The sequence below is a fragment of the Ptiloglossa arizonensis genome, chromosome 4 (genome assembly GCF_051014685.1).
Source record: "Ptiloglossa arizonensis isolate GNS036 chromosome 4, iyPtiAriz1_principal, whole genome shotgun sequence".
NCBI lineage: Eukaryota > Metazoa > Arthropoda > Insecta > Hymenoptera > Colletidae > Ptiloglossa > Ptiloglossa arizonensis.
This window is the reverse complement of record NC_135051.1, coordinates 25,840,513-25,864,190: the sequence shown is the minus strand read 5'-3', so window position 1 is coordinate 25,864,190 and position 23,678 is coordinate 25,840,513. Positions and strand designations below refer to the sequence as shown.

The 23,678-nt window shown below is 49.8% G+C and overlaps 1 protein-coding gene across 2 annotated transcripts in view; it reads left to right on the top strand.

Moving 5' to 3' along the window:
- Positions 1-23,678, top strand: part of LOC143145428 (dynein regulatory complex subunit 7) — a 161,560-nt gene that overhangs the window by 137,593 nt on the left and 289 nt on the right. For both annotated transcript variants that reach the window (XM_076308799.1, XM_076308800.1), the window contains exons 3-10: positions 20,743-21,096; positions 21,179-21,596; positions 21,674-21,931; positions 22,017-22,173; positions 22,676-22,742; positions 22,817-23,029; positions 23,103-23,315; positions 23,385-23,621. In XM_076308799.1, coding sequence (XP_076164914.1) covers positions 20,743-21,096; positions 21,179-21,596; positions 21,674-21,931; positions 22,017-22,173; positions 22,676-22,742; positions 22,817-23,029; positions 23,103-23,315; positions 23,385-23,621 — 1,917 coding nt within the window. The remainder of the gene's footprint in view (positions 1-20,742; positions 21,097-21,178; positions 21,597-21,673; positions 21,932-22,016; positions 22,174-22,675; positions 22,743-22,816; positions 23,030-23,102; positions 23,316-23,384; positions 23,622-23,678) is intronic.

Genomic DNA, 23,678 nt, shown 5'->3' with positions numbered 1-23,678 from the left:
GGCTCGCGAAAAGAATCGCTTCGGCCCTGGCTTCCTCCCGAAACGGCAGCCTCGCTCGCCGAGCGCGCAGGAAATTCTTTCGACATTGCGAGAGGCCACACACTCTTCGACGCTCTTAGCTGCTGCATTGCGGCAACTCGAAAACCCACCGTTTTCGAAATCGGCCCCCGGCGGCCCTGCGTCTCGCTGGAACCGATCGCTGAGAAAATGGCGTGCGGCCGACCCTCGTGACCCCTCCTCGAGGTCCGGTACCTTTTTTTTTTCCCCCCACCGAGACGAACTTGAAAACGAACCGTGAATTTTCACGGAAGTTAGGGAAACTCTTGGTAAATATCATTTTCGTTTCGATAGATTTTCTCGCGGGGAAAACGTTGAAAAATTGACAATAAAATTGTCCGCAGAGAACGAGATCACCGACGAGCGAAATTCAATCGTGAAAACGAGGAAAATTCTTTCCCGATTTGCGAATCGTTCATGCGTTTCTGGATATCGAGGATTTAATTCGGTTTCGAAAAAATCGTATTTTATCGCGAGAGGTGCTCGAAACGACGATATATTCGCGAGTCGATCGGTCGCGGCGACTCTCGGACGATTCGCGAGAAAAATCATCTCGGGCCGGGCACCGTGAAATCGATGCACGCCCCTGTGCACGAGGCTCGCGCGAAATGGGTCCCCGCGAGGCGTAACGTAGAACGTTTTCAGGGCCTCGGGCAGGGCAGATAGGAGGTAGTTAGCAGAGGCAGGCTCGTAAGATTTCGGTGTGGTGGTACGTGTACCTCATCCTGTCCACCCTACCGGCTTAAGGCTGGCCCCACACCGACGCATCCTGCGCGACGCGATAAATTTCCGCGGAGCCGCGTATTACCGAGTAAATTGATCGCAACTTCCGTGTCCCTAACCTTCTCTCGCACGCGTCGCAATTACTCGCGTAAGTTACCTTAAATTCCTCCTATTACCACGATTCGTGAAAACGATCGACGAATTCGAATTTTCTTTACCAATGTAATTCAAACACCGCGTATCGAATCGAAGTATTTCGAGACGTTTCGCATAGATACAAGATCGCGACATCGATACAAATATTTTCGCGATATTGATAACGTCCACGCGCACAAGATTGGTCGCGACAATAGAAAATTCCCCGTTCCGCGCGAAATCTCGTATCTCTCTACCTAAGTCGAGTTCGACGAACGTGGCCCGTCCGGCGCGCGAAGAACCGTGGATATTTATCGTTACCAGAAGCCGTGTGTAATTTCCGTCGCGGCGCGCGGTTTATTTCGCTCGTTTAAAATAGCCGCGATGTGAGCGCCCCTTAAGGACACGGTCGCCCACCCGCGCACGAACACCGGGAAACGGGGACCGCTATATACGCGCGGCTCGCGTTGCACATACTTGTGTTCGGCTCTCTCGGTTCCCCCCTCCCCACCCCACAGCCTCGCTTCCTCGAACCCCTCCCACCGACCCCCGGCAAGTACCAGCGATCACTCTCTCTCTCGCTCAGTCGGTCGCGCGTACTCTCTCTGTTGGCACCTCTCCTTCCGTCTCGCTCTGTCTCTCTCTCTCGCACGTTCCGTCGGTCTCGCGGTCGGTCTCGCTCGGGCGCGGGCGCGCTACGTATCCCTCTTTCTCGCTCGGTCGCTCTGGTTCGTTTCGGACCTGAAGACCGAAGGCAGATCGATCGGACGATTTTCCTCGGGGTTTTCCTCGGCGACGACCACCCCGCGACGAGTCGAGAAATTGCTCTCAGGGCTCCCGATTCGAGCGAGGAAAAAAATTCAGGTCGATCGAACGCACTCTCGCGAGAGGGACACGGGGAAAAGAGTAGGCGTCCAACGGTGGCGAGGGAATAGTGGGGGAGGGTTGGGGGGAGGGACGGTGGGATGGGTCGGGAGCGAAGGGGGACCGACGGGGGGCTCGCGAGGGGAGGGAACACGACGACGGTGACGACGACGACGACGACGGTCGGTCGGAGCGAGAGAGCGCGAACGGTACGGGTAGCGAAGGAACGAGAGGGGAGAGAGAGGAGAGAGAGAGAAAGAGAGAGAGAGAAAAAAAAAAAGGTGTCCCCAAACGAAGCGCGGACATCGCGGCTCTCTGTGACGGATTTACGTCGGGGAACGAACGAGGTCACGGACTAGAGAAAGAAAAAGGTACCGCGACGGTAAAAAAAAATGGACGTTAAACGGGGATTATGGCAACCTTGAACGAGTAGACCAAAGTTTTCGCAAAGTTTGCAGGTAGAAACGATCCTCTCCCGTCTGTCTCTTTCCATCTCTGTCTTTCTCTCTCTCTCTCTTTCTCTCTTTCTCTTTCACGTACACTCTTCGCACGAATTCTCGTCGACGATTTTCACGGGGCGAAAATCGTCCGCCCCCGTCTGAGAATTTATGTTTACCCCACCCCCGTGACGAAACGCAACCGTGCGGCGATCAGTGGGGGGGAAGTAACGCGCGGAAACGCGATAGAGAGAAAAAGACTAGATCGCGCGTCTAAATACCACGTGTCGTTCTTCGATGGGAATAAGTTTCCTCCGCGCGCTTGTTTCCAACTACGTCGTGGATACGGGGGCCCTTGGAGACACGGAATAGGGAAGGGGGGGGGGGGATTGAAATTCATCCCCGTAAATAATTCCCGTGCTCGTCGCGATAAATCAATGTCCGCGGTTTATTTTCCGCGAGAGGTATTTATAAATTTACGACGAAGCCGCTCCTTAGCGCGCGCGCCGGCATTGTCGTCCGTAGAGAAAATTACAAGGTGGAAGGAGAAACCGGGGTGTACGGGGCGAGCGAAAATTGCACCACGCTCGAACAAGTCCGTATGGTTTTTCGTTCGCGGCTCCGCCTGGTGCTTCGTGTCCCGCGTTCGTTCGTTCGTTCGTTCGTTCGTTCGTTCGTAGGTTGGTTCGCTCGTTCGTTGGTTCGCTCGTTCGTTGGTTCGCTCGTTCGTACGTACGTTGCCCGGTCGGGTTCGTTCGTTCCTGTTACGCGCGAGTAAACACGGTCGAGCTCCTTCGTACGGCCCTGCTTTTCGACAAACTCGCCGGCACTGTCGCCGACCGATAATTCGAGCCGCCGCAAACTCGACGTCTGTTCACGACGCGCCGCGCAAAGTTGGCGGACGACGACGGCGAACCGAGATCGCCCCGCTTATCCGGGTAAATACGACGGGGGGGAAAAAAACATTATTCCGCCCGAGGAGGAACCTATCCGCGAACGCGGCGGGTATTCGACGAGCACGTTTTGTTCCCGCCTTTTTCGTCCCGGCTCGACGATCTCCGTCGAAAACGACCTCGAACCAACCTACGAGAAATCTCGAAAATTCGTTCCTCGGTTGTTATCGGGGTAGATACGAAACCAGCGAGGGAACGATGTTTCCGTTCTTTCGGGAACCGATCGGACCGCGTTCGTCGAAATTCGGGACGTTCGTTCCCGTTTGTTGGTTTCGAGAGGGGGCGAACGCGAAGGGGGGCCACGAGAACGTTTACAGATTTTTTTTTTAAACGGAAGTCTACGTTGAAAACGACGACGGAACTTTGTATTCGAGAGTTTGTTCCCCCCTTCTTTTTGGGTTACGTATAACGAGGGAGGGGGACACGTTTCTGTCCTTTGCGAACAATGTAGAACTACCGGGTTCGGAAAGTGATTTGGTTTTCCAAAATGGAGAGTATACAATTTGGTAAAGTGTTTGTGCACTTTGAAAAAATCGTGTTTCATTTTCATCGAGAAAAACGAAACGACTTTCCGAACGACCCAATACTAGCAAAATTGGAAACTTGTATTTTGAAATTATCGTTTGTCCGGGTAAATACCAAGAGGGGGGCAAAGAAACGTTAGTCCCCCCTTTTTCGGACCAGTTCGGCGACCTTCGCGTAAAATCGAACATCGAAAAGTCGAATTCCATACTTCGTTCCCATTTTCTCCGAAAATATCGTCCGGTTGTTCGCGCGAATACATTGGTTGGGTTATTTCGTGGAAAAGTATTAGATTGTTCGACAAGTCATTTCACATTTTTTCAGAGTGTACAAACATTTTATTGAATTATACATTCTCCATTTTGTAAAACGAAACGATTTTTCAAATCGACCCAATATATCGTAATTGTTGCACTTCAAAGTAATATATATTATTGATCTGTTCGGAAAGTGATTTCGTTTTTTTTTTTTGTGAAAATGATACACGATTCTTTTACAGTGTACAAACACTTTATTAAATTATATATTCTCCATTTTGTAAAACGAAATCACTGTTCGAACAACCCAATGTATCGAGGGTACGCGAGTTTCGCTTCCCGCCATTTTCGGGGCCAGCTCGCGGCGATCACGACGCATCTAGACAGTGTCCCCGTTTTCCTTCGCGGCGATTCATCGATTCCGTTTATCGATCGGTCGGTTGTATCGCGCGGCGTCGATCCTCGGGGCCAGTTTCCGTTAAATTACGATTCCATGCGAACCGAAGTGGAAGGAAGGAATAAAAGAAACGCAGATAGGAGAAGCCCCCCGTGAAACAAAAGCCGTCGACGAAGAATAATCGCGTCGCGTATCTAGGGAGCCGTTATTTACCGACGCTCGGCGATAAGTAATTGCGAATGCGCCAAAAGTGATCGAGCGTCCGACGACCGGGCCGCTTTTAAATCGAACGCAACGCGGCGACAATGCGTACACCTACGAACCGATCGTTCGCAGTCGCGGCGAAAGATACGAGCATCGATCACGGGGGATCCCGATGCCCGGTTAATGATACATAACACCGAGCAAACTTTTTCTCCGCCTTCTCTATCCCTCCCTCTCCCTCGCTCTTTCTCTCTTTCTTTCTTTCGATCGTTCTCTCCTTGTTTCCAGCAGTGATTTTCTTTTCTTTTTTCTCCACGTTCCCGACCGACTCGAGAAAGTGACATCGTTAACCTCGACGCGCGATGACAAATACCGTGGCGTGCAATTATCGCGCACGCACCGCGGCGACTGGTATCCTGGAGTTTAACGACTTAGGTTCGCGTATACTACGTCGATTTCCTTCTTTTGCCCGCCGGTGTACACGTAACGACGCGGGACACGCCGAGGAAAAGGGAGTCGGAGTCGCCCAGATCTCTCGAGTTTCGCGAAAGTTGCGCCGCAGAGAGACGCTTAACGAGAACATAACCTTGTTACGCGATTGGATCGACGTTCGCCGCGACACGACGATACGATAATCTTGTACCGTTATTGCGTAATCGCGTTAACGCTTTCGCGCGCATTGAATACACACACGCGCATGCGCGTCCGCGCGCCTATCGGTGTTCGCGTACGTGCGTGCGTGCGTGCGTGCGTGCGTGCGCGTGTTTCGCCGCGTCTCTACGCGCAGAGAAACATCGACGACGAACGCGCGAACGGTGACAACGCGGGGGGAAATCGTACGAATATCGAGAGGGCTGTTTCGCGACGTTTCGGTGCACAGGCGATCGGGCCAGCCCCGCGCCTATTACGCGACGTTCGTGAAAGCGGCGAGAATACTTCGGGCGTTGTAAAATCTAACGGGTCGACGCGCAACGAAGCCTTCGTTCGAACGCGAATTCGAAGCAGAGGATAGGAAACGCTCGTAGAGCGTCGTTCCGAAAACTCAAATCGAATATTTCGAAAAGTTCGCACGAGCGTTGCCGAAAAAATCGCGTACGTTGAATCTTTCCGTTCCCTCGCAACGCCGCCTCGTTATCTGCCCCCGAGTCCTTCTCACGCACTTTTATCTACAAACCTCCCCCGCCCCGGGTCCCCGCGGTTCCCCTACCCCGGTGCACGCCTTCTCGTTCGCAATCTAACTGCGATAATTTGTTTTGCTCGCGCCGTGACGACGGAAAAATCGCCCGGAGACTCGGGGAGACACGAACGGAGAACAAAACGGCCACGGAAAACCGCTTTATCGTGCAATTACACCTATCTTCCGCGGGCCGGCTCGACGGGGAGAGCAGAGAACGTCCGTTCGAACGACCGATCGAACTCCGTCGAGCGACAATTAAGCAATTATAATCTACGCCGGTTCGTTTGCGCGCGTATCGATCGCTTATTCGAATGATATTAATAATAATGATAATAATAATAATAGGAAAAACTATTAATGCCTCTGTAGCCGGTAATTAAATCTCGCTCGGAACGCGACGCGAGCACGGAGGGCACACGGCCGCCCGCGTACGTGTGCGCGCGTATCGATCGATGAGAACGTCGGCCGAAAAACAAAGGAAACATTAACGAGTGCAGCCGTCGCGCGCCGTGAACGCTCGCGATTTCGAGCCGAACAAACGAACAAGATCACCGTGGGATGGAGTGGGTGGGGGGGAGGTGATGAGGCGGGGAACCGGACGGTGGGAAACGGGTTGCGTCGTCGTCGAAAATTTCGTTCCGCGATCGACGACGACGACGACGACGACGACGACGACGACCGGTGGCCCGTTTATCGGTGAAACCATCGATTTTCGCGAGACGCGCATCGGGCAGCTGAAATTGACGACATAAAGTTCGCGTTTACCGGCGCTGTCCGTGCGGCACACGTACACTCGCTTACGTATCGCGGAGGGCGGGTACGGTGTGTGACGTCACGCGCTACGACTACGCGTTTAACGAGGCGTCGGTGACGTTACTCTCATAAACCTCGGGGCTCGGCCGGCTGACCGCCCACCACAACCCTCCCCCTCCCTCCCTCCCTCCCCACCCGACCACCCAGCCATCCACGAGCCGAACAGTTTCCACGGGGAATTCCGAACTCCTTCGCCGAAGTCTTTAATCGCGCTACGCGGCGCGCGGAGCCGTGTGCGTTGGAAAGAAAAAACTTTCGATCGTTCGTTTCGCGGTACGGCCGATCGAATTAACGATTTCCGAAAAGCGTTACGCGTTTCCGTGTACACGAATTCTCACGCTGCGGACTCGATCGTTTCCAAGTAGCGGAGATTTTCGCAGAAGTTTCGCCGGATCGAAATCCGGCGGCGGCGGCGATTGACACGGCATCGGTAACCATCGAAACGGTTTCGAAGGGAGCGCTGGCCCAATCGGCGCGGCGGCATCGATTGATACCGCAGACCGGTCGGATCGAGTTTTGAACGATTATACGCGTATATTCCCCGGTATACTTAATCCAGAGACGGTGGAACGGGGCGTGACCGTCGTGTTAAAATTAACGTTTACTCGTTTATTTATTTACAGGCAAGAAACCCTTTGGAATACGAAGGAAAAGTATTGGTTAATGGTAGGATAAACGACGGAACAATTAGTACTTGAAGCTAGCAGGAATGGGAGAGAAATCCATAGGTTTAGAAATATTTATTAATATTTTTTAGAAACTTTATAAATGTTACCCACGGAAGGATTACTCGAGTCGGACTTTTCTCTCCGTTGAATTTATTTATCGAGAATTATACACGGTCGAGTTAAAGATTCGTGGAGGTTGATCGGAGTACGTGACATCTCGGCGCACCTACCGCGTTACAATTTCCCAGCGCACGGTTGCCGGGTTAAGCCGATCGAAGTATATGCACCGGAAATACCTGCTCGAAGAGAACAACTTTTTTTTATACTTCTTTTTAACCGAGCATCGATCGAATTGTATCGATGGGATCTGATAACGAGTAACTTCTATTTTTTCTATCAATAACGTTAACAATACGTCTCGATTCGTAATCGAGCGAATGCATCGACTCTCCACGGTGTCAATTTCTGCAAGGCGGATTCTCGAAGCGCTCGGTAGCGCTCGGGTCCGTTCTGACCCACGCCGTGTGCTCCATTTCGTTTGTCGAGATGTACGCGCTCGTCGACGGGTCCGTTCTGACCCACGCCGCGTGCTTCCATCTCGTTCATCGGGTTGTACGTCGACGGGTCCGTCCTGACCCACGCCGCGTGCTTCCATCTCGTTCATCGGGTTGTACGTCGACGGATCCGTTCTGACCCACGCCGTATGCTTCTCTCTCGTTTATCGAGATGTACGTCGACGGGTCGGTTCTGACCCACGCCGTGTGCTTCCATCTCTATCATCGGGATGTGCGTGTTCGTCGACGGGTCAGTTCTGACCCACGGAGACACAAACATCGAAAAATTCCTCGTTCTCGCACGTTAAAATCGACTCGAGACGAAACCTGTGGCGTTCTCGCGAGTGCACGAAATACTCCGCGTACACACGGCGCGAAGTTCCAGGTAGCCGGTTGATAAAAAATTAAACTCTCCCGAGAGCAACTTTGTTCCAGCACGGTTTTCAACGCGGTCTCTTTCCCCGAGATCTATGCACCGAGCGACACGGTCGCGAAGCTTCCGAATTCCTTCGTAGAAATCGGATGCCGGGACACCGCGTTAAGCTCGCGCGTTACATCGATCGTGGTGTCTTCGACGTAACGACGTCCCTTCGAGCGCGATTTCGACTCGGTGGAACGATCCAAATTGGGGAAAGGGGAGCCAGAACGACGACGGTGACGGCGATTGGGTAACGCATTTATTCGTAAGGAATGCCTCGCGAGCGGGTTACGAGTTCGAGTCTCGCGCAACAGGAATCGCGTTCGAATCCGCGTCGCGAGCACGTCGTCGTTGGCCACGGCGAAGCGGAGCCACTTCGAAACGGTGCGGCGATCGCGCGCGCGAAACTTTCCACGCGTCTAGTCCCGATGTCTCGCTGATTGATAGCGACAACGGTCGCCGGATGACCGACCGACAACGGCGGAAAAAAATTCCCGAAACTTTGTAGACGCTAGGTGCATTAACGAGATCGATCGACGTTTCCCTACCTCGTCACCGAGCCGCTCGTCCGCGACGAAACGAGCAACCCTGGTTCCCGGAATCGATCGTTTTTAAGAAACTCGAGCAGTACCCGGGAACGTTTCGGAACGTTCCAAGCGGAGTAGCGTACGGTGAGGTGGCCGACGAGGAGGATTCGGATTGTTTTCACCCGATGTATAATACACGAGGATCGTTATCAACGATCGAGAACGTGTTCCTTACACCGAGGTCCTCGAGTGTTAGTCACCTCGAGCACCCTTAATTCGATTACTCGTCGATCCTGCTCGGTCGTCTTCGTCGTTCACGATCCCCTTGGTCCTCTCCCCCGTTGACATCGTACACCCCCACCGGGGGTTCGTCTAACTGGCTTTCTGTGTAGCAAATCGAACAGGCGCCATCAATTTCAGGTAAGCGCGCGTAAGAGTAGGGTATTCGACACCGTTGACTCGCGCAACGAACCTCTTTGTTTCTTATACACGGTGCGTACCGGTGGCGCGCAATCGTTATCAAGAAAACGGGGTGCAGGTACGCGCGGTTCACCTTCTCCCCTGTGCGCGGTGCTCGAGGTCTTTGAACGACGTCCCGATAACTCGACGTAGTGACGTACCTCCCCGAGTACCTGACCAACGCGTAGCGAGATTATACCGGCCGGTAGGTACAGGTGTAACTGGCGTACCGTATCAGCGGCGGTAATTACGCGTCCAAGGAAAGTTGTAACGTACACACTCCGCGGGTACGGGCAATAAAGTAAACAGTATCGTCATCCGAGGTCGAATAACGATAATTAACGAGGATCGGCTCGGTATCGCGGTGTTCGCGATGGTCAGAGCGCCGTTAACCGTCCGATCGGGTCGTTCGAGTCTCTCCCTCCCGTTGGGGCATTCAGGGGCCCCCCATCGAAGACGAAGAGGATTTTTTTCGGTAGAGAGAACGAATCCTCACCCGACAAAGAAACGTTCTAGCCGGTCCCGTCCCCCTCCCCGGGGTTTTGCCCCCCATCGGAGCCCGGCGCACGGGGAACCCATCGCGTGCATCGTCGCCATCATCTTCGACGTATACATAATTTCGCTCGGTCGCTCCCTAATCGACCCCTGGTCCCTCTCTCTCGCTCTCCCGCGCACGGTCTCCTCTTCCCCCCTCGGAGGTTCGTTTCCCTTGGTCGTCGCCGCCGCCGTCGTCGTCGTCGTCCCCTGTTCTCTCGCATCAGGTGCGTCACGAAGCTCTCGCAGTGCCCGGAGGCATCGATTTCGTCGTCCACGTTGCAACCTGGTCGCCAACCGACACCGACACGGCTCGACCGGGTCCGTTCGGTTCGCGTCGCGACGCACACCGTGGGGCTCCGTTCCGCTCTTCGACGGTCTTTCTCGTTTAACTATAACGGCGTACGGTTGGTAATTTCGGACCAGGTTGCCGAACGGTCGGTCGTTCGGTCAAAAGACGTCGGCGGTTCCTAGCCCTCTTTGCACCTAGGAGGAACCCTACGTATCGTAGGGTCGAGGATAGAGGAAGGTCGAGAAAGGGGGTTGGGGGCGGTAGTGAGGGTGGTTGTAGGAGGAGGGTGGTTACCAGCGATGGGTCGAGGGGTGGTGGACGAAGGATGGACCGAGGGAGAGCCAGGAGGAGGTCGGGAGGAGGGGAGGGTTCGAGGAAGGTGGCAGCAGAGGGTGTAGAATGGGTCGTCGGTAGGAGGGTGGTGGTCGTGAAGGGTGGCGGACGGGTGGAGGGCGAGGAGAGTGGAAGGGTGGAACGGGGGGGACGCCTAGCTGGAAACGCGTCGGTTCGCCGGCACACTAAGTATAGGCGTCCTCGCGACGCCGGCCGTCAATATACCACCCCTAACTAACCCCCCGGGGGGTCCGTGGGTGTTACTGGCTGGTAGAAGCGAGACCGAGGGACGAAAGTACGGGACGCGGAGCATTGGCGCGAGAGACGGTTAGCGAGAAAGAAGGTGCGACGAGGAGCAAGATAGCCGGACGGATATAGAAGGAACGGAGACGGTGAAAACACGAGGAGGGTGGGTTGCTTCTGCACGAGGGATCGTCGCCGTTCCCGTTGCCGTCGTCGTCGTCGTCGTCGTCGTCGTCGTGGTCGTCGTCGTCGTCGTCGTCGTCGTCGTCGTCGTCGTCGTCGTCGTCGTCGTCGTCGTCGTCGTCGTCGTCGTCGTCGTCGTCGTCGTCGTCGTCGTGGTCGTCGTCGTCGTCGTTCTCTTCGTCGACGTCCTCGGTCGTTGTGTGTGCGAGGGTAGGTGGGCACCATCCAACCATCCTATCCCATCCTATCCTCCTGGCGCTATCCTATCCTGGCGTAGCTTAGTTTAGCTTAGGGCCCTGCCACCCGGGAGGCTGCCGCTGTCGGAGGGAAAGAGGTAGTCGGTTACGGACGGAGATGAACGGAGGTGGAACGAGGAGCGACGTATACCCGAGCGACGAGGGCTGGACGAAGAGGGAACCGGTAAACGAAGACAGAGAGGGAGAGAGGAATAGCAGGAGGACGAAGATAGTACGGGTATAGGGTTGGTGGTAGGACATTGCGGATATATTCGCCTCTATCCAGCAAACCGGCCTCCTCCGCGCACCGACCGACGGCGTAGCAGCATCCTCTCCGGCGTTTCTCTCTCCTGGCCATCCTGCGACGTAATCAGCGAGAGAACCACCACCACCCACCCACTCTCTCCGCCAACCCACCCACCATCGACCCCTTTCTGCTCCACCTCCTCCTCCTCCTCCTCCTCCTCCTCCTCCTCCTCCTCCTCCTCCTCCTCCTCCTCCTCCTCCTCCTCCTCCTCCTCTTCCTCCACCTCCTCATCCACCTCATCCTCTTGCTCTTCCTCCTCATCCCACCTTCGTCTCGCGTCTCACCGCGACCACCTACCAACCCCCCCCCCCCCGCCCATTCCCGCCCGCTTTGCGCTACCCCTCGGCATCCCTTGCCGGCTGCCGTGGCATGCATCTATCCGGACGTCTATCTACCTATCTATCTCGATGCACTGGGTGTCCAACCGAAAACCGGCTTCCATTTCTCTCCTCACGCGAATCCGACCATCCAGCCTCGCTAACGATCCCCCCGGTCCGCTTCGCGTCACTAACCCCCTCCTCCTCCCCCCTCCCCCCTCCCTCTCTTCAGCGCGCGACTCGACCCTCGGACCCCGCGATGGGGATCGTTCCCGTGCTAGATCCTTAATGGCGATCGCGGTTCCAGATATCGCGCGTAATTCCGTACGAAACGCCCGACGACGCCCCCTGAATATACGTACAGTACACATCTAGTATACGTAGTGTATAACTGGACGAAAGAAAAAAAAAACAAAAGACGATCGTCGACGACTCCTGAATATACGTACGGTATAGTGTGTACTACGATAGTGTACACTAGAAAAAAAACAAAAGTCGATCGTCGACACCTGAATATACGTACGGTATAGTGTGTACTACGATAGTGTACACTAGAAAAAAAAAACAAAAGTCGATCGTCGACACTTCCTGAGTATACGTACGGTATAGTGTGTACTACGATAGTGTACACTAGAAAGAAAAAAAAACAAAAGTCAATCGTTGACGCCCCTTGAATATACATACAGTACACATCTAGCATACGTAGTGTATAATTGGACGAAAAAAAAAAATAACCAAAGTCGATCGTTTTCGACAACGAGGATCGACGAACAGTACGGTGTTCGCGGGCTAACGGGCGCAGAATTTTCCACGCGCGAGTTGTTTCTCGAGAAATCGTTTTCAATTCGTGCGAAGACTCGAGCCGTTCGATCGTCGGTTGTTTCGTTTGAATTCTATCAACGAGACCGTTTACAAACCGCGACGTCGCGGCATCGTTTGTCATCGAACGAATCGCACCCGTCTTTCCTTATTTCTCTTTCCATCTGTCCGTTTCTCTCTCTCTCTCTGACTCTGTCTCGCTCGCTCGGGCTTGCTCTCGCAGGCGGTGTCGCTCTCCCTCCTCTTTCAATGCATTCTTTTCACTTTCGCCCGAGAAGACAGCGTTGATTTCATTCATAAGTATTCACGGTACTTCATAAGGTCCAACCTGACGATCCTTAACAGGGGCCCTCCAACCTTATTTAACGTCAGCCTCTCAAAAGTGCTTAAAGTTCCTTTTAACGGGAAAACTTGCTCCATAAACGGGCAGAGCGAGAACCAAAGTAACCGTTGTCGGCGGTCTCGGATTAGAGAAAGAAATCCGTGAAGGAGTTCGTCGTCGCGCGCCCCCCGCCCGACGGAGATTCCGAAAAACAATAACACTCGACCGGTATCGGTTTCGGCGCTCGCTCGGTTCCTCGATTGAGATACCGATCGATCGACGCCTTGATTAATTAACCGGTACCGTGCTCCTTTGTTCCCGTCGAGGGGCGAAAAAAGGAAAGCGAGAGAAAAAGAAACGAAGGGACGATAAAGAAAAAAATGAAGAAAAAAAGAAAACGAAAAATCGATCCAGGAATCGTCGAAAATTCTACGGAGCAATTTACGGGTTTCGACGAGCGGTTCGCGTAATTTCGGTTAGCATCGGTGCCGGTCGGTAATTGCGTAAACGAGGTACAAGTTTTTCCGTCGGTCGGCGCAGGAATCGCGACCAATTACGAAGGTGAGCGAGGACGAATGACCGTGTGGGAATACCGCTCGGTATACACGTGTATCTGTTATTGTGATATGGATGTTAATAGGTTAGGGGGTCTCCGGAGAATGTGGGGTGAATCACGATTTCGATAAGGGTTTATATTCCTCCCGCTCTCGTCCATTCTTGCCTCCCGTTCTCCTCCCTCGATTCGTTCGCTTCTCCCTCCCCCTCCCCCCCGCCGCGTCGAGGCTCGTCGTGCTCCCTCCCCCTCGTCCTCACCCTCTGAGCCCACCGTGGCATCCCACCTCCCCCTTTTCGCTGTCCCTTTCTCTTTCTCCTTCTGCGTTACGCCGTTTCTCCCTCTTCTTCCGCCGGTCGCTCATTGAAAACCGGCTCTAGGGCTTCCAACGTGCCGGGTTTGCACGTATATGGGTGCTCCCGCACGGTGCACGCGTGTCCGTACACACGGTGAAGGGACACGCGTGTCCGTATATACGTACTTACTTTATAGCGGCAACGTCAGAAACACGTGTACGGCTCGTTAGAGCACGGCGAGGCACCGCTCGCGTCGCCCCGCTCGGCTCGGCTCGCGCTCTCCGCTTATGTATCACCCGTGTATTTGTAACGATCGGCCGTCAACGAGGCCAGCACCGCGGAGGAGGCCCTCTCGAGGAGGTGGCTCGCCAAACATTAATCCGAACTCATAAACACTTTTACGGCGCGAGCTTCGCTAGGATTATCGTGTCTCGCGCGTCGCGTTGAGAACGCGACCGTATGGCGTTTCCAATGATCGATACCCGGAGCCTCGGATATTGATTAGCGGATTCGGGTGAGCCGTGTTCCTCCCTCTCCCCGGAATTTTCGAGTATCGTTTTTCCTTTTTCTTTCTTTAACGTTATTCGATCGTTTTACTCGCGATAATAATTCGCGATCGATTCGTCGATCACGGATAAACGATCGTATATTTGCCTTTCGTTACGGATATTCGTTTGTCCGGGCAAGAATCGTTTTAAAGACACGATTAACGCGTCCTCTAACTTGTTGAGCGGTTATGACGATTTACTTCGTAACGGGACTTCGGTGGTTCGCGTCCGTCCCCCTTTAAGTTTCCATCCGGGGTTACGAAAACGAATAGACGACGACGACGCTTCTATGAAGTTTAAAACTGGGCTCTTGCCGGTACTTCCACTCTTCGTTCTACACAATCAACGGTATAATCCGTTCAGTTGCCCGACGAAGTTACGAACTTGCCAACCCCCCACCCCTCCCTGCTGCGGCCGTCGTCCTTTACCAGTGGAAAGAACTCGAGAAACAGCTGTTAAGTAAATAGTCACGATTTGGCACGAAGGATCGACAAGAATTCGAGCAACAGCAAAATCGTTTGTACGCTCGATGAAAATGGTTCGCCTTTTATACGACGATTGTTGTCCAATCGCTTAAAGACGAACGACTCGTTTCGTTCGGCGCGAAGAACGAAGAGAAACTGCCGCTTTACGTGTGTATACCGTCGGGCTGTGTTTACGTCACTTGAAACGAATCCGTTGGCGATCGTGGATCGAGAGGAGCCACTTCGAGCAATAATTATCGAGAAACTGCTGAAAACCTGTTCCACTGTCCCGAGGAGCTTCGCGCGACCAACGATTCCGACGACACATGCGCGAGTAAACCGGTAAAGATTTCAGAAACGTTCGGGAATACATCTAAATCGAGCTATACGGTCGCGAGCGCCGCGAACGGTACACTCGATGATACTCCTCGCGTGTTATAATTCTCGCGAACCGCGAATATCGCGGATTACGTAACCGCCGTGTTCTATACATAACCAAGCCGAATTGGAGCGAAGCCGTCGGCGTTCGCGATTAAATAGAATCACCGCGCGCGCCTTTTCTATTAGGTCATCCCGTAAGTAACGCGGCTTTTTTCGGTACGCGATTCCAAGGTGGGAGGTTAACTTTACGCGGATCGATCGAGTACACGAATTTACGAAACGATCGAAAACGTTCGACGATTTTCGTTAGATTCTAGCACGACAGCGTTAGCGATGCACGATTCCCGTACCGCGCGATCCACGCGAAAACCTCGTCACTTGCGGCAGTGTTTCTCAAACTTCGTCTCTCCTGCGGACCAATCGATCGCCGAAGATCTTTTTTTTCGCTTGTAAAATATTAGGTTGCGCGGAAAGTTGTTTCGTTTTTTTTTTTTTTTGTGAAAACGAAACACGATTTTTTTAGAGTGTATTTTATTAAATTATACATTCTCCATTTTGGTAAACGAAGTGTTGTTCTCCGAACAATCCAATATTTCGGGTATATGAATTTTACCGTTTTAATATTGTTGTTTTAATATACTTTGTAAATTATTTTGTAAATTATTTAAACGATTGCGCGTTTTTCCAAATTTATCGTCTACGGTGCAAGTAACGAAACAATGTTGAAACTGTAGAAAAAATTTCGGGTGTTCCGAATATTCGAAAATTCCTTACTTTTTGGTTTTCCATTTCGAAGTTTTTACCAGCGGCGAGAGAAAACATTTCAACCAGTGCTTTTTAATTTAATTTCCGAGCTATAAGAAAGGGAAGTATCGTAATCGAGAAAAATGTTGAACAAAATTTTGTTCGCGGAAAAATAAAAAGATTTTGCAACTTCCCGGTCACGTTTCGACTATTAAAAAAAAAGAGAAAGTTTCTCTTTTTTTTTCTTTTTCAATGGGCATGTGTACACTGTGTCCAAATGATTGAATGGATTTCGATGAAACTTTATCTTCAAGTTTCGTACTCTCGTCTCAACGCTTGGTTCAATCTTTAACAGAATCGATCCTCGGATAATAAAACGCAGTTTCCTTCTTTTCTTTTCTTCACTCAATATACTGTTTATTTACTCGACAGTTGTACAAATTTCTTTAAAAACGTTCCCCGCGAATCTCGAACGGAATTAAATTCCACGTAAGAAAGTTAAATAAACTTTTGGTCTCCTCCAACGAAGAAAAAAATTAAACGAAATCTTATTCGTCGCGTAATTAAACCACACAATTTTTTCTCCGCCCGAAGGTATCGCAACGGTAATTCCTGCGCTGTTAATTTTCAGCCCCCGGACCGAAACGCAGCTCACCCCGTGGATCGTTTGAGAAACACTGACTTACGAAATAACCTAAAAACGTATCTTCGATCTAACCGCGGTCACGTGGCCGTAATCGCGCGTCGAAAAAACACCAAAGACCCGAAACGCCGCGCGCGTTACCAACCTTCCAGCCGCGGTTGAACGCGGACCGGTTCCTCGGGCCGCGTTCACAATTCCGATTTTCCTCGGTAAACGCGAAAAACGCCAATAAATAAATCCCGTCGCTCCTTCCCGGCCCAACCGGCAAATAAATATCGCGCAAACATCTGATATTTGCCGGTCCGATATTTTTCTCCCGCGGCGAGTAAATATTCCCCGGTCCGGTCTCACGGGCGAGGTCTGGTCGCGTAATCGACGCCGCGCGGCCGATAAAGGAGCCCGCTCGCGGCCCCGATCCCGAGACCCTTATTTCCACGCGGCGATGCCACGACTACGCCCCGCGAGTTCGTGGGTCTCGTAGATTCCCGAACACCGCGTACAACGGTCGGCGAGCATCGCGGCTTGTTCGTTACCTCGACGGTACGGTTTGCGAGGCATGTAAACCGCGTAGGTGTAAACCCCGGGGTGCGTGCGTGTTGGTGTAGGGCGGCCTCCGCTTCCTCGCGCGGAGGGACGCACATAGAGAGAGAACCGATGGAACATCTAGCCGTGGTATACAGGGTGAACCACGTAACTCGTCCAACCCTGATTGTCCTCGTTATTAGCGAGACCGATCGAATTTTCTCTTTTACTTTCGCCTCGACGGATGGATTTCGTTCGACAAGGAATACATCGTCCACGAGGCGATACGATATTTACGACCGCGAGTCGTTATTTTTTCTTTCGAAGATTGGATCACTCTTCGCATCAAAAGGTCAAAAACGCGCGTGTAAACAATTATTCGCGTATACTCGATCCGAGCGGTACGTTGATTCCTGGGATATCGTTCGTAACGTCCGTTCGATCGTTGACTCGCGAGTAACACGGTTATGTAGTACATTTAGGTTATGGGCGTACTCGCGTACGATACTATTTTCGCGTATTTAAATTTTCGAAATTGTCCGAAACGGAAACTCGAAAAAAGTATACCTTGTACGGTTTCGCGTGGAAGCGTGCGAGAAGATGACGCGAATGATGTACGAGAGGAGAAAACACAACCGGTAGAAAATGCGACGCGCGATCGACTCGTAGGTCGCGCCGAACCGAATTATCGTAGACGGAAAAAAATGCGGCAGATCGTTTCGCTAACAACGAAAATAATCAGGGTTGGGTAAGTTATATGATTCACCCTGTACAAGCGGCAGCAGGGGCTAGGTACTATCTAGTATCTAGTAATACCGGGTACTAGGTACGTACGCGCCGCGGACGCCAAATAGTGGTTCGCATATTCAGAGAGATAGCGACGTCGCTCGGTGCGATCGCCCCTGATTTAGGCCTCGTTCCCTCGCTCTGTCTCGCTTACTCCACGCTGGTCACTATCCGTCTCCCACTCTCTCCCGCGCTCTGTCCCTCTTGCTCCTCGTCCCTCCTCCTTTTCCTTCGCCCTCGGTCGTTCCATCTCCCAACGCGCGACCAACACACTCCCGGCCCGGTGTACACGCAGCCGTGTTCGTCCGTGCACGTATATAAAGCCACACATAGAGCACTCTGGTCGCGTCCACGGATAACGTCCTCGATACGGCGGCCAGCAGCGGCGAGCACGACATCGAGGCGTCCCGAAAAGCGCTATCTCGCGGCACCCCGCTCGAAGCCGACCAATCAGCGCTTCGATCCGCGCTTTCGACCGTCGCGCTTTGATCATGTACCCCGCGACTGATACCCACGAGCATCGTCTCGGCGTAAATCACGTCCGCTTCGTCCTCTTCCGTGAACGTCGATCGGGCTGGGCGTTGGTGGGGTAGGGGAAAGAGGGAGACAGGGGACAGATGCGCGAGAGGGGGAATTATCGGTGGCGTGTAGTCGCGGAATTAAAGGATTTTTGGTCCTTCCACGATCGTCGCGATTTCGAACGCGACGTTTTCCCGTCGATCGTGAACAGGAATGTTTCTCTCTCTCTCGCTCTCTCTCTCTCTTTCTCGATTCGTTTCTGTTCCGTGATCGATGGAACAGAGAAACGTTGCAATCGAATTTTGCACTTGTTGGTTTCAGGCCAAGTCTTACAAGGAATCTGGCTATTATCTAGATGCTAAGTTTAATGCGGCCAAATTTGCGGAACTACAATGTCGGGACGGGACGAACTTAAACGTACGTCCCCGCTACTCTCTCGAAACGTACAATACCTCGATACGTAGATCGGTTATCGATGTTCTGTGAACTTTATTCTTTCAAACGTCGGGATTCTACGGCATATCGACACCTACGGGGATTGAACAAAATTGTGGACTCGTTACGAAATGAAAATACACGTATCGTCCGAAACTGAACATTTGTATCGTTACAATGTGTTATTTCACAACGGAGGAATCGTTTTTGAATAATAACCCGAGATCTCGTTCTGCGACTGTTTCGGTTAACGGTGTACCGGACCGTAACCGCGATGTATGGTTGTATTTCGGTAAACACGATTTCGCGATCGAAATATTGGAGAACCTTGGAACGAGTCCCGATATTTGAGATACTTCTCTGAACTTGATCGTTACAATCCCACTGAATCACACGTTTAATAAAGAGATCAGAGTTGACGTCGCTCTATCCGCTTTAAACGGTTCCGTGGGTTCGGGAAAATCTTTGACTCTTCTCCGTGGCAAATCAACTTTGGTCCGGAGGAAAGAAAGTTGTACGTAAAATTTATGGTACACCTACGACCTCTCACCCGTGGAAACGCTCACGAACGTTTCGAATAATTGCTTAATCCGTTTACATCGAACATCTTGTCGAGTCGTTCGATCAGTTTCGAAATGAAAACCGTATCGTAACGTTTTCATCCGCGTCCCCGAGAATCAAAGAGAAAAGCGAAACAATTGCTTTGCATCCCGAATAAATTATTTCGAGCGGCGAGGTTGAAACCGTCTGAAAAGTTTCTCGCGCGTGCACGTCCTACTTTGAAAACATCTGCAAGCCGGTCACGCGAGTGGAAGAAAAACTTCGATCGGCGCGATTAAAAAGGAAATTGCCGAAAACTCGTCTCCCGCTCCCGTAATTTCCTAGCAACGAGGCGTTAAATCCTATAGAGATGTATTTATCGTCGTGGCGCGTGTCGTATATCTCGCGATATTCACGCCGTAGAGGACGGTTTCGTCGAGGCTGTAAATTATCGTGCAGGACGTAAGTTCATGGTTGAGAAACACTGAGCGCAGCTGCCGCGGCGGCGGTATCTCCGCGTTGTCTGCTACCTCACACCCTCGTCTTGCGTCCCACGTGGGTGCCGGTCGAAGGGGTCGCGCGGAACGAGGGTGACGCGCGGGGCAAGCGAGGGACGGCCGAGGGAGGGAGGGGGAGGGGGGTGAGCAACGCCAATGGGCGAGGAAGCGGGACCGAGGGCGCCGGAGGGTAGAGGGGTGGAAGGGGTCGACGATAGGGTAAGGTTAGGTTGGGTGGACAGAGGGGGCGGAAGTGGGTGAAGGGGTCGAGGGATAGCCGCACCACCCACTGACCATCTCTGCCCTATCCTGGCCCAGGCTACGCGCAAAAAAGACTGCCCTCTCTCGTTCCAAGACACGAAAGGGCGAGTCGCCCCTTCGACAACTTTCGAGCACCTTCAGGACCTTCTCACAAATTTGCCGGAAATGGACGAACATTCGAAAACCGTGGTATCGTATTTCATTTCGCGAAAAGACAGCTGATAGAACTTACAACGATAACGATAATCCTTTCCGCGGATTTAATATCCACACGGGTTTGTTTTTTCGCGTTCTACTAATCCCCTTTCCTTTTGTTTGGTCGTTGCGTCTTTCTCTTTCTATGCCATTCGGTGATTCCCGTAGTACGATGCAGTAAATTCTACGCGTAGATCATAATACAGTGACGTAGGTCAGGGACCGAGAATACACACGGGCTGCCACGTGGTCGGCAGCATGTTTCACTGTGTACTCTTCTCGTGTGGACGGACGATTAGTAGCTATGTGTGCGATGTATTTACTCTTTGGTATTGTTATTATTATTACTTCTGCGTTTTCACGTGAAACTAACGGTAACCGAAGATTCTTTCATAACTTGTCGGCAGTCGGTAAAGCAGATTAGATTAATAAGGAGATAAACGAAACTGCTTGTTTCAGCGTTCTATTTATCGAACATCGGTATAAATATCTAATGAAAAAGAATGTACAAGTTTTGAAACATTCTTATCGATCGAAGTAAATTCCTGTTAATCGCGTTGAAATTTTTGTTTCAATTTTATATTTACAATTTTACTCTAATCCACAGCCGAAACAGTTGCGATCACCAACCTGGTTGCAAAAGATGCAAAAAGGCAATTGCTTCGAATGCGCCACATTTCTAGCGAGCTTATTACTAGGAAAAGGATACAATGCATTCGTAATAAGCGGCTACGCAACCAGGGAACAAACTATGTGCGATTTGACAAGAACAACATGCCCCTATTTGCAGCAATCGAAACCACCGTCTCTTGTACCGGTACAAACTGAAATTTCTAAGTATAAACTTAAAACACCTCCGGAATATGAAAGTCAATTTTTGACAGAACGAAAACAAGAAGAGGAAAAAAAATTACAAGAGAAATTACGACGACAGGAAGAGGAACAACAAAGATTAATCGAAGTAATTGGAATTACTATTTATTCGTTGGTAACGTAACGTTCTGCTATAATTTTTACTTAAAAAGAATTATTTTCGATTTTAGGAATTAGAGCAGCCTCCATTGGACAAATATTGGGGATATAGAATACATGCTTGGGTAGCGATTTTACCAGAATTGGGTGGATTGAGGGATCAGGAGAGTCCCTGGCCTCTTTTTATTGAACCTTCAACTGGTGTATCTTATAAACCGGCGACCGGTAATGCTGATGAGCTGTATTTGGGCGTAGAGAGTATATGGAACGATCAGAATTATTGGGTGAATATGCAACCGTTCTCAAAATCGTGGGTAAACATAATGTGGGATTTAACGAAAGTCGAACTATGGGAACATGTGCTTCCCGGAGAACCGTGGACAATGCGGGGAATAGGAGAAGCGATCGATGAGGATTCTACCATACTACAAGAGAAGCATTTAGACATGCCTTTCTCGTATGTACACGAAATAAACATTAGCGATCAAGGTCCGCGGAATTATTTTTCGGAACAGTATACATGAGAAATTTCCAATGCATCAATACAATTTAATTCAATATTTTAGAGTATAAAAAACGATATCCAAACGGTACAAAAAAAATATTTTATAAAAAATCGAAAGTTGAACTTTATGCACCGTATATTCAAATGGACGGTTTGGTACAAAGGATCACTCAATATGACGATTACGATTATACTAGTCCTGTCAAAGTTCACGAAACTTATGCAAACAGGTCAGATAATCTCGTGGAATCTAAAAAGGATTTAACCAATGATTTTATCGTTGATTACTATGAGAGAGGTCGGCCGGATCAGTGCAAGGGTTTGCTTCAATATAAAATTATTCTTCGATGCATGAAAACACCTAACGATCTTCCTTTTTGGTTTATCGATAATAAAAATTACAGAGCACCAATATTTCGTAAATGGTCCCAATACAGTGGATGCCGAACGAATCTTGAATTTTTATTACACCGGCCGTATCGATGATCTTTCACGAGTTGAAATGCACCCATTTTCCTTGACACAACATTTTATCAATCGCGACGACTTCCTATATTATCGGTAAGCAGTACATTTTTTATTAAATGACAGAATACATTCAATGTAATACTACGTATATATTAGAAGATATAAAATCAACCAAACATTTAGTAGAAATTTCTGTCCCACAACTCGGAAAGACTATAGAGTATAGACAATATATAGAATAGAAATATAATTTATTAATAATTGCAATTAATAGAAATCAACATATTAAAATATTTGTAAAGATTGAACATTTTAATAAATGTGTATTCCAAATTTTGATTATTATTAATATTTATGCATTTTATGAAAATTAATGTTACAATATGCAACTTCTTTATGTATTGTAAATCATTAATTAATCTGTATAAACACATTTTATTTGAATTTCAAAGAAAACGATAATTAAACCATTAATTTTTTATATAATCGGTACTTCTGTTTATGAGGCACAATTGAATGTCCGATCTATTGTATATATCATCGATTGTAAGACAACAGGGTTATAATAACAAAGTTTCAATTGACTTGAGAACAGACACGTTCAGTTTTCTCAAGAAAGGAGTATTTCTATGCAGAACAATATACATTATCGGTACATTTGGGTAACGTAAACTTTGATACTGCAGAAAATCCTACCTGTAGGTAAGCATACTAAAGCGCGTAATTCGAATTCCAGAAAATCACTGAAAAATTTAATAGAAACGAAAAATTGAAAGCTAGTAAAAATATAGCGATTCGCGAATTTGCCATTGGCGAGAATGAAATACGTCTCACATATCATTATCACCCGGGACAGTATTCCAGAGCTACTAGAATGTACGTGAAACCAACGCTGGCAGAAAGAGGAGATCGGCTGGTGCTCAATCCTGCATTGACCCAAGGATACAACGTGAGCTTTTTACAAATTTTCTCAATAGATGTATTTATTTTAAAGTTCATTCTATTTTATTTATTTTTTATAGCCTTCAGACGAACCTGACAAAGCTCTTGAATTATTTTATGAACTGGATACGCAACTCAAAGAAGAGGATCAATCTGTTACACAAGTTAGAAGCGCTGAAGTTGAAATATTCAACTTTTTAAGAACGAGAGACGACGAGTATATGACGCCAAAATTGTTAACATCTGTATTTGATAAACACAGAGATAAGGAATCTCTGACAGATATAGTTATGGTATGAGAATAATAATATTAAACATCTTTATTACTTTCACCAATTAATATTTATGATTGTTAATCATAGAGTGATTGGACGCGTGTACAAAGTGAAAGAGACGTCACGAAAGATGTAGATTATTTGAAACCATATTTAGCGCGTATAGGAAATCCAGAAGAAATATCTAAAGACCGCGCATTTTTACTACAACACGAGTGTCTCAATGATTATAAACAATTACTCGTGCGCAGAGCAAACAAAATATTACGTAAATTCGATGAATATTCGCAAGAACTGGAGAAAATGCAGACATTATTGACACAAGTAAAATATTTTTCTTCTGTAACATCAATCTTATTGTACGCATGTATGTATTGTAGA